The 12,039-nt window shown below is 39.5% G+C and overlaps 1 protein-coding gene across 5 annotated transcripts in view; it reads right to left on the bottom strand.

The window, feature by feature from the left end:
- Positions 1-12,039, bottom strand: part of SLAIN1 (SLAIN motif family member 1) — a 52,215-nt gene that overhangs the window by 27,841 nt on the left and 12,335 nt on the right. For all 5 annotated transcript variants that reach the window (XM_081550044.1, XM_081550045.1, XM_081550048.1 and 2 more), the window contains one exon: positions 9,039-9,178. In XM_081550044.1, the coding sequence (XP_081406170.1) occupies positions 9,039-9,178 (140 nt within the window). The remainder of the gene's footprint in view (positions 1-9,038; positions 9,179-12,039) is intronic.

The raw sequence follows: 12,039 nt of genomic DNA, 5'->3' as shown, positions 1-12,039 counted from the left end.
GCACCGAGCAAGTGCTCCATACATTCAGTTCATGATTTAGCATCTGAATTATCCCTGATCAAGGCCTAGTGTCTCAGGAAAGGTGTCTACAAATTCTTGCAGGAATTGACTGTTTCGTAGAGGTTCCAGGGCTTCCCTGATGGCTCAGTGGGTAAAGAATCCATCTGTGATGCAAGAGATGCAGGTTCAATCCAAGGTAGGGAACATCCCCTGGTGGAGGAAATGGCAACCCACTCCAGTATTCTGGCCTGGGAGGTCCTGTGGACAGAAGAGCCTGGCGGGCTATAGACCACGGGTTCGCGAGAGTTAGACACAATGGAGTGACTAAACACACAGAGGCCCCAAGAAACAAGTATGAGCACCGACCAAAAGAAAATTCTACTGCCATAAAGACAAATGCAATCAGTCATCAGAGCTGCATGAAAAGCAGTGAACAACTGCTTTGGGAGAATCTGTTTTTTCTCATAAGATTAGATAACAAAATAGCGTGTCAATTATGTCTTCATTATAACAAATGTTATGTACTGTCATGTAAGTTATTGCTTATTTTAATAAATAAGCTTATTTCTAATCATGGTGTAAATGCAAAACAAAACTAAACCAAACAGAAACACATGTATAATTGGCAAAATAAAAGCAAAGGCGATTGTTTAGGAATATCTGGCAAATAACATATCAATGTTGCTGGATATAAAGGGATGGAAACTGAATTTCAAGGGAACACAGTCCCCATTAGTGTGTTACTTCTTGTACTCAACATCCTTCCCAATAATGAGTCACACACACTGGAGCTATCCTGAGTCCCAAAGCAAAGCAAGGCTGTGGTGGAAGCACACAGCCATGATGATGCAGCTTTGATTTCCAGCACACAGAGATAACAGCAGATGTCAAGAGACCCTGTCTCCATACAAACATTTTAGTGTGATTCCAGATTACTTCTCCAACAAGAAAGGGAACCCTTTACGAAGCTTACCTGAAATGAACTGCATGGACTCAGTTTTAATTTTGTGTTCTGAATTTGCCAGAGCACCTCAAGACTGGAAACATGAGCTGATGCAGATAGCATCTCAGGCCGTGCAAGGAGAAACTGGACAGGCAGACACTCGATAAGCTTCTTAACGTCTCAGTTCAATCTGTGTGGCTTTTGCTAATGAAAAAGGCCACCTTCAGAGCACTGGGTTAGCTGACAACTTCCTTCTTCACTGGCTAAATTTAGAGATACACACTCCATCATAACAACTGAGACAAGAATGGGAACTGATGTCATATGAAGATAAGAGGAAAACCTCCATAAAGAGGTAAGCTCTCTTCACATTTGCTTAGGACATCATCCCAGGGGAAATGAGAGACAGTCACAGGGAAACATCACCCAAGATGGCTAGGTGTGCAGGGTGACACTGTTGGTGAAAACTATACCTGTGCTCCTCAAGTGTGACCTGTCCTGATTCAACAGCTGTGGACAGTCAAGAATCTTAAGGCAAGATAAGCTTTTATTAACTGGCCCCAAATTAACTGAGCCACATTACTGGGTGTTTCATATTACTTAGATAAACTTTTTGATTGTTATTTGGTTATTCAATGTCCCAGTCTCATGACATGGACTTAACAAAAGACTCTAGATTAGCCTTATTCCAATTTAGGATATCATGTGAGTTAATGCTACCCGTGAAAGTTCTATGGGTATTTGTTATTTATATTCTAAGGGAAGTGGGCAAGAATGAAGACAAGTGTGTCAGAAATGGAATAGAGATCTAAGAAGAAACAGAAGAAAAGGAATAGACTAAAGAAGTCCTCTTGAATTGTCTACTATTACTGAATAAACTATACTCGTAAAACTTCCATTCGAGACCCCTAGCTGTACCAAATATCTTTATTTATAGGTAGAGAAAACAGACCTACCCCCCAAAGGAAAAAAACAAACAAATGCCATTCGTTGTCTATAAATGGCCAAACTAAGAGGATTCTCTGTATTTTTTGGTTCAGTCTCTGAATAAAGAACTGCGTATTAGGAATGTGTCCATATATTTACATAGCACTTCCCATTTTTCAAACTAAGTTCACATTCAACATTTCCTGAAACCTTTCTAATAGCCCTGTGAAATCTGTTAGCTGGCCCCACTTACAAGCAAGACAGTAGAAACACATGACATGCCTGACTAGAGTCAGGTAGGGCTGATGCGCTAGGCAGCACGACATCTACTAGATCAAAAACTCTTCCACCACATTCCTTCATTCAACCAGTAACAGCGTCTACTGTATGCCAGGTTCCCTTCTACAGCTGGTAAGACCGACAGAAGAGAGTCCTGTCCTTGGGCAATTTAGATGCAACCCTGGTCTCAAAGAAGATGGTCAGTGATGTTTGTTACGTGAAGATGCTGATGGTTCAAGAGAGAAATAAATGAAGTCTAAACAAAAAGAAAACGCTTTCTGATGGAATTACTTGAAACTTCTAAAATACATGGCACACATTATTCCATTTAAACATGCATGCTATTTCATAAAGTTTAAGTTAAAACTATAATTTCTGATGCCAGTTAATTAGCTGTAATAATTAGCTGTAATTATTCCAGTAAGAATTCTTCAGTATGGAGGATTAACTATGATTTCTTCTCTATTCTCTTATAAAACCACACTAGAACAACAGCTAACCCAAGTCTTCTAAATCCACATGGAATATCGAATAGGAAAGGGGATATTATCAGACTAAGAAGAATCATTTTATTTAGAAATTAAAAAACCAGATAAACAGTAGGTGATGGACCCAGTTGGGTTTCAACATTTTGACGGTCCACAGTGGAGGATAAGTGAACAAGGACCTGGAAAAGCTCTGAAACTGAAGGTACAGGTACCACAGAAGGTAGGGCGTTCTACCCTACCCTACCCACAGGGAGTCTGCAGTAGCAGACACAGGATGACTGATGCAAACTGTATGGGAAAAGTACCAAAACCCTTGGGGCTTCCTTTCTGGCTCATGCAGCTGCTCCTCTCCTGCTTTATCAAAGACAGGTTTCATCACTTAAACTGAGACACAAAGCTGCTAGATCTACGACACCTCACACAAATGAGGGTGCCTCACGAAAAGACAGGAGGATCAAGAGACTATCTGCAAACCAGCTTGTAAACTCCATGAGGACAGGCTTCAAATATGTAATGGGCACTTCTGCATCCCCTTTACCTACAACGGAGCCCAACACATAGCAGGTCCGTAATAAATACGTGGCAAGAGTTCAGCAGATGAGCTTTTTAAATCTTCAAGAAAGTATAATACCCCCCAAAAAAAATCAAGAATAAAAAAAGGAGAGAAAAATATAAAATCTGAACACCAGTCTAGGAAATTCAGCATCTGACTAAAGGAGTAGCTAGAAAGAAAGAATAGAGAAAACTGGAGGAGGGGTGATTACAAAGAAGCAACGCATGAAATTTTGCAGAGCTAAAGTTTCCAGATTGGAAGTGCCCACTGTCTAGCACCAAAAATAAAAGCAATTTCAAAATACCAGGAAGAAAAGATTCTAAAATATCCAGTGTATTTTAAGCAGAGAGATCAAAAATGAGAACGGTATAGGACTTCGACAGTAATCCTCAATCTAAAACATAATGTGACACTACCTTCCCAACTGCTGGAAATGGTTTCTAACCAAGAAATCTAAATGCAGCCCAAAGAACAATCAAGGGTAAAAGACAGGTACAGAGTCATTTTCAGACATATGACAATCTCAGCGTTTACCTTCCACATATCCTCTTTCCTCTCCTGCTCCCCACAAAAAGCAACAGCAGAATACACTTCACTAGACTAGGGAAGTTAAGGAAAAGGAAGTCTCCGCTATTAGCAATATGATACAGAAGACACGATGAGGAATTCCCAGGATGAGGGCAAAAGGTAGTCCCATCATGATAGATGCACACAGGCCTACAGAGAACAGGTAAGGTTGTGCGGAGAACGGAGGGCACTACCAGGAGGAAGAGTTAAACCAAATGAAAACCCTTGGTGGATGTCCATTACCTAACCGTACTGCGAAGGTTTCATTTGGAGAGTCCCAAGGATAAATTACAAAGGTCAAGTGACTTTTTACAGTTAACTCTAGGAAAAACAAAATTAAATAAAAGAAAAAAGAAACAATGATAAAATATTGCCTGGCTTAGATATGACTCTTGCTATCATAATCAGTAATGATGTATCCCAAGGTTGGTAAAAGCTACATGGGAGAATATGCCGAGAAAAAGAATAGCTGGGGAGGGCAAGAGGTGGGAGTTAATAATGAAACCATCACCACTCAAAGTAGAAAGCCAACCGATAATGACTAAACTGGATAACTCAGGCAATAGCCATAAAAGCACGGAATTTAAAAAGAGGGTAGGGATTCCTTGGTGGTCCAGTGGTTAAGACTCTGAGCTCCCAATGGAGGGAGCATGGGTTCAATCCCTGGTTGGGGAACTAAGATCCCACATGCTGTGTGTCCAATAAATAAAATAAAAACAATTAAAAAAAAAAATTTAAAAAGAGGGTAGATAACAAAACCAGAATAACTTTTGTTAAGAAACTGCATCTGGGTAATAAAATGGGCATGGGACAATGAGGTGGGAACTTGCTATTTTCCTTATTACGTCTAAAGGACTAATACTTACTAAACTATAGACGTATTGTGCTATAAAACATATTAAGCTTCAACAATTGTTTTTCATCGTTGGACCACCTATTCTAATCCATTTCTTCTTATCTCATAATGGGATTATGGATCATGGATCTTTGGAACAAAAGCATTTAGTGTCACAGCAAAAGAGGATTTAGATTTATATACAAATTTAGTAAAAGACTAATTTTGGATTTGAAAAGCTAGTTCTCTGCTCAAATACTTTCATATGAAAGTTAAATTACGCTATGAATAAAACTGCAATTTACGTCCTCCTGACCTCACAATTCTTCTTGAGCCCCTTGCCAATGAAATGAAAACTAGATAATAGGGCACTAGATAAAATCTAGGTAATATATAGATAAAAATATCTAGATTAAAAACTAGATAATAAATCTAAAATCTCAAAAAAAACACCAATTAGGATTATTTTTCAGCTACAATATGTTACATTGTGTTAAGTCACCTTATGTGCAACTGAACTAAAGCAGGGATCAGCAAACCTATGACCTGGGTGGCCCAAATCCATCCTGCCTCTTTTTATAATACCACCAACTATAAATATTTTTAACCATTAAAAAAGGTAGAAAGCAAAATTTTAAAAAGTGTATTTCTTGACACATGAAAAAAAAAAATCTCATGGAAACTCAAATCTGTCCACAGCCTTGTCCACTAATGTTTGTATATACGGCTGTTTTCTAGGGATGGCAGAATTGGATGGTCCACAAAGCCTAAATATTTCCTGTCTGATCCCATTCATATTGTTGACCCTTGAACTTAAAGGATTCTAATTCTGAATTTTATTTTATTTCAAATGAAACCGAGCCAAATGCATAGATGAAAACACACACATAAGAAGTCCTTGAATCAGAGGTGTCTGAATAAGGAAATTTAGGGATACAACCCTTGAAAGAAAAAAGCCCAGGAAAGTTCGCTGATCTGCTTAGGGCCATTCAAGGAAATAGGACCAGAATCAAGAGCCAAGCCTAGGCAGTCCTCTTACATACGCATCTGTCACCAAAGTTTTAACCCTAAGAAAAAGAAATGCAAAAAGGCAAAATGGTTGTCTGAGGAGGCCTTACAAACAACTGAGAAAAGAAGAGAAGCAAAAGAAAGGGGAATGGGAAAGATATATCCATTTGAATGCAGAGTTCAAAGGATAGCAAGGAGAGATAAGAAAGCCTTCCTCAGTGATCAATTCAAAGAAATAGAGGGAAAATAATAGAATGGGAAAGACTAGAGGTCTCTTCAAGAAAGTTGGAGATACCAAGGGAACATTTCATGCAAAGATGGGCACAATAAAGGACAGAAATGGTAGGAACCTAACAGAAGCAGAAGATATTAAGAAGAGGTAGCAAGAATACACAAAAGAATTAGACAAAAAGATCTTCACGACCCAGATAATCACAATAGTGTGATCACTCACCTAGAGCCAGACATCCTGGAATGTGAAGTCAAATGGGCCTTAGGAAGCATCACTACGAACAAAGCTAGGGGAGGTGATGGAATTCCAGTTGAGTTATTTCAAATCCTGAAAGATGATGCTGTGAAAGCGCTGTGCTCAATATGTCAGCAAATTTGGAAAACTCAGCAGTGGCCACAGGACTGGAAAAGGTCCGTTTTCATTTCAATCCCAAAGAAAGGCAATGCCAAAGAATGCTCAAACTACCGCACAATTGCACTCATCTCACGCGCTAGTAAAGTAATGGTCAAAATTCTCCAAGCCAGGCTTCAACAGTACATGAACCATGAATTTGCACATGTTCAAGCTGGTTTTAGAAAAGGCAGAGAACCAGAAATCAAATTGACAACATCCACTGGATCATCAAAAAAGAGAGTTCCAGAAAAACATATACTTCTGCTTTCTTGACTATGCCAATGCCTTTGACTGTGTGGATCACAACAAACTGTGGAAAATTCTGAAAGAGATGGGAATACCAGACCTGACCTGCCTCCTCAGAAATCTTTATGCAGGTCAAGAAGCAACAGTTTGAACTGGGCATGGAACAGGTTGGTTCCAAATTGGAAAAAGAATACATCAAGGCTGCATATTGTCACCCTGCTTATTTAACTTATATGCAGAGTACATCATGTGAAATGCTGGGCTGGATGAAGCACAAGCTGGAATCAAGATTTTTGGGAGAAATATCAATAACCTCAGATATGCAGATGACACCACCCTTACAGCAGAAAGCTAAGAACTAAAGAGCCACTTGATGAAAGTGAAACAGAAGAGTGAAAAAGTTGGCTTAAAGCTCAACATTCAGAAAACTAAGACCATGGCATCTGGTCCCATCACTTCATGGCAAATAGCTGGGGAAACAATGGAAACAGTGAGAGGTTTTATTTTTTTTTGGACTCCAAAATCACTGCACATGGTGGCTGCAGCCATGAAATAAAAAGTTGCTTGCTCCTTAAGAAAAGCTATGACCAACCTAGACAGCATATTAAAAAGCAGAGACATTACTTTCCCGACAAAGGTCCATTTAGTCAAGGCTATGGTTTTTCCAGTAATCACGTATGGATGTGAGAATTGGACTATAAAGAAAGCTGAGAGCCGAAGAATAAATGCTTTTGAACTCTGGTGTTAGAGAAGACTCTTGAGAGTTCCTTGGACTGCAAGGAGATCCAACCAGTTCATCCTAAAGGAAATCAGTCCTGAATATTCATTGGAAGGACAGATGCTGAAGCTGAAACTCCAATACTTTGGCCACCTGATGCGAACAACTGACTCATTGGAAAAGACCCTGATGCTGGGAAAGATTGAAGGTGGGAGGAGAGAGGACGACAGAGGATGAGATGGTTGGATGGCATCACTGACTCAATGGACATGAGTTTGAGAGTAAGCTCCAAGAGTTGGTGATGGACAGGGAAGCCTGGTGTGCAGCACTCCATGGGGTCACATAGAGTCAGACACAACTGAGTGACTGAACTCCTTTGTTCCTACTCCACTCTTCAACTTTCTATTACTATATCAGTTATTTCGTTTTAGTTAAAATGCTAGTAAAACTTGCTGATTTCTAATTTGGCCTTCCCCATAGGTGGCTCAGTTGTAAAGAATGTATCTGCCAATGCAGGAGACTCAGGTTCAATCCTTGGTTTGAAAAGATCCCCTGGAGGAGGAAACAACAACCCACTCCGTTATTCTTGCCTGAAGAACCACACGGACAGGCGAGCCCTGGCGGGCTACATTTCATGGGGTCACAAGGAGCTGGATATGACTGAGCAGGATATATTTAAAACAGATGTCTGTCCCCATTTTCTGATAACTATGCCAGTAAAGCAGTATGGAATACTACTTAAGACCAGTCTTTGGTGTCAGGGAGACCCAGGCCCTGGCTCTGCTTCCAAGGACCACTGTGTCCTCACTGATACTGTAAACTTCTCTAACTGTCCCTTTTCTCACCCCTAAAAGTGAGTGGAGTCACTGCCTCAGATGAGCACAGTTAGAACATGATGAAAGATGTCCAGAACTTAATGTTCTGACTGTCCTAATTAAGAGCTTGAGAAATGTTACCTATTACACTTTGTCTTATCATGTCCACATTTTATAAGAATTCATTACCCTTCAAGAGTTTGATAGGCCATGTTCTCAAACTTCAGCATGCTTAGGAATCACACTGGTGACCTTGTCAATGTAGATTCTCTTGGCCCTACTCTCAACTACTGATTCTTTCATCTGGAGGGTAAAGATCGCTTAATCCCATTTTCAAGCTCCAGTGTGATCTGGACATGAGTGATCCATGGAATAAAGTGTTCCTCTATAATGAAACAGATACCAAGAGCATAGGTAACAAGCAGAAGTCTCGGTAATCACAGCCTTAAGTACCAGCCTCCTTTATCAAAATAGCCAAGAGCTGAGTACTGCTCAGTCCTTTTGTTTTTTCTTTCCCTGCTACAACTATCCTGATTTTTTTTTTGAATGTATGTTGGGCTCCATAATTAATGTCACATAGAATATGAAGACTATCTCGTAGTTTATAAAGGTTAGGACTTCCAGTTACACATCCAAGTAAACATTTAGGGAACTCAAAAGGTCTGTACCCAGGTCCCAGTGGAACCCTAGTTTGCTGTCTTGGAATTCAGCCCCACAATCCTATAACCATTTGAAGAGAACGTAAGACTGACCCATTTTATTTAGTGGTATGTTTGTAAACAAAGAAAAAAATAGAAAAATATGTATTCCTACAACACTAACTAAAAGGAGCTGAAAAACATGACTGAAAACAACCACAGAACTAAATATATTCTACACTGAGGAACGCTCTTGTGTAAACATGTGACGTGAATTGCATGCAACACCCATCCCTCAGGGTAAGGCGTTTCAGTTAAGTGTCTACTCCAAAACCAGCAACAAGACCCAGTGGACAGTGGAGAGTTTGAGGAAGTGGGTAGACGGGTCGCGGTTACCTTGCTCCAGTCTAAAGCACAGGGAACGCCTTGCCGCTTCCATCTCCGGAGTCGGGTTATCTAGGACATGTCTACACCACTGCAAAGGGCTCAGGGATTTCTCTGATGACGGGAATGTCTTTGAAGAGCCAACGTACAACCTTAAAAAAAGAAATCTACATTATAGGGGTTATATAGCTATATAGAGATTACCTTTCTTCTACTTGAGAAAACAACATGTATTTAACAGTTTCTATAACTTAACATTTAATTATTTCAAAATACCCAAGTTATTTTTAACAGACAAACATCCCCGAGTAGAAGATGACACCTTCTGTAGCTTGGTGGCAAGGAGGACTTCAAAAACCTACGGAACGCTGTCCCAGCAGGTCAGAGATCAGAGGCTTTTTTTACTGAACTGACCTCGAAGGGGCCACTAAGATGATTTGACCAGTTCACTTGTGTTTCTGGAAATGAACATTTTCATCTCATCTCATCTCTTTGATGACAGCATTTTCTGTGACCTTGGGCTAATGCATATAAACATGATGTGGCAAACAAGGCAAATCTGATTTGCATTTAAAAAAATAAGTCTAAAAGCAAATGAAAGTCAGCCATGTGTTGATTCTCTCAACCCTTAAATATATCAGGTATGTCCCTTGTCTCAGATCTATACTACATTTGGTAGGTCTTTACTTCTCAATTAAAACCTGACTGCTTTCAAAAATCTGTTTTGGAAAGAGCTCACTCCAGCACCCACACTATTACAGAAGTGGGCAGGATAACCACTCTGGAGCACTACAAGTCATAACATGGATTTTTCTCTCCTGGATGTCCTGTTCAAAGGTACATTTTAGAATATTTTCCAGTGATAGGGCAATACAAAAAGCTTTATCTTCAGGCTTAACCAGCAGTTGACTAAAAAAAGGAAGAAAGAAAATTACAATCACAGGCTCCAGTAATTGACCTTGCTATATAAAGCTGTATTCTAATTACAAATCTCATTAAAGTAAAACTCCTTCAAGCAAAGTTACCATAATTCTAATGGGGAGGTATTCCTGAAATAACATACTTCGTTATTCATTCTTTTACATTATAGTCTGGTCCACCACCTATTAGAGTAATTTATCCCAGATGGTTGGGGAATGTACTGTTTAGCAAATTACCCTTATAGTTCACGGTTGGCAAGTTTTTTTTTCTATAAAGGACCAGCTAGTAAATATATAGGCTTTGGGGCCACAGCCTCTGTCGTTCAACTACTTAATTCTGCCTCTGCAACCCAAAAATATCACAGATGATAAATAACAAGTATGGCAGTGTTCCTATAAACTTTATTTATAGATACGGAATGCTGAATTCTCCATAATTTTCACATGTCACAGAACAGTATTCTTTTGATTTTTTCCAATCATTTAAAAATGTAAAAATCTAAGCTGATCAGCTAGATTTTAAACCAGGCAGTAGGTCCAATTTGCCCATGGGACACAGTTTGTTGACTCCTGTTAGAGAGGAAGGTTCTAAAATATCTCTTTTAATCAATTTAATAGTACTCCTAATATATCATTCTTCCCTTAGAATGTGGCCCACAGTCCTGCCTTCATTGACAGTATATTGTTTAGTTCAAAATTCTTATTCCTGAGTCCCACCTTGGCCTGCTATGGCAAGATGATTACCAAGCTATGTGGATCCTTGCCTTTCACCCTTCCTTGCTGTCAGACCCCTAACCTATTACCGCAAAGCTTTCTCTAGGTAAACGTTAGTCTAGGCCAGTTTTTTTCAATCTTTGATGCATCAAAATCTGAGGATTTGTTAAAACACAAATTGCTAATACCTGATTATTGCAAGCAGCTCCAACCTACCTGATTCAGTAGGTCTGGAGTGAGATCAAAGAATCTCAACGTCTAACAAGTTCCCAAGTAATGCTGATACTGCTGTCTGGAGACTCTACCTTGAGAGGGATGTGCTGGGCTGAGCCAACTGTGCCAATTCCATTAATCCCATTTGCCCAATGATCAGTTTAGGCACACACCCTGGACACACTGAGCAATAAAAACTAAGGGGAAATACTTTGATGGGCATGTGAGCAACTTTCCCCTCATGTTTAAAGGGGTCACAAAAGAACCAATTATGTTGCCTACAACATGTGCACTTTAAAAATAAACACACATGTTAAAAGAATAACACAAAGACAAACAAAACCTACCCTCAAAGAAAAGCCAAGGCCCAGAAAGTTTCATTATCCAATTCTACCAAGTATTTGAAGAACAACAATTCTTCACAAATTCTTTCAAAATAACAGAAGAGAGAGTCACATCCTAACAGTCTATGAGACCAGCATGGCTATGAAACCTGATACCCAGACCAGATACAGACATTACAAGCTAAGAAACTAAAGACCAATACCCCTTATGAACACAGAAGCAATAGGTCTAAATGTTTTAGCGAATTCAGTACAACCATATGTAAAAGGAACACATCATTTCCAAGTGAGATTTATCCCAGGAATGAAAGGTTGGCTTAACATTCAAATATCAGTGTAACTTACCATATATACTAAAATAGAAAAACCACATGATAATCTCAAAATACAAAGAAAAACATATGACATCCATTCCTGAAAAAACTCAGTAAATTGGAAACAGGAGGAAACATCAATCTTATTAAAGACATCTACGAAAAAAAAGCTTGCAGAAGGAAATGGCAACCCACTCCAGTATTCTTGCCTGGAGAATCCCATGGACAAAGGAGCCTGGCAGGCTACAGTCCATGGGGTCGCAAGAGACGGACACGATCACCACAAAAAAAGGCTCCTTAATGGTGAAAGACTGAACACTTTCCCCTTAATATCAAGAACAATACAAGGTCTGCAGGTTCTGGCCACTGCAATCAGGCAACAATGTGGCTTGCATAGAAACAAGTATATCTGTTTTATGACATGACATGATCATCTATGTAAAACAGTGAGGAATATACAAAGGGAAGTGAAAGTTGCTTAGTCATGTCCGACTCTTTGCAACTCCAT

This window comes from Giraffa tippelskirchi, chromosome 12 (assembly GCF_054371585.1).
Source record: "Giraffa tippelskirchi isolate mGirTip1 chromosome 12, T2T-mGirTip1v1.2.pri, whole genome shotgun sequence".
In the NCBI taxonomy this organism is placed as follows: Eukaryota; Metazoa; Chordata; class Mammalia; order Artiodactyla; family Giraffidae; genus Giraffa; species Giraffa tippelskirchi.
Note: the sequence above shows the minus strand (reverse complement) of the source record. Positions and strands in the feature narration are given on the sequence as shown.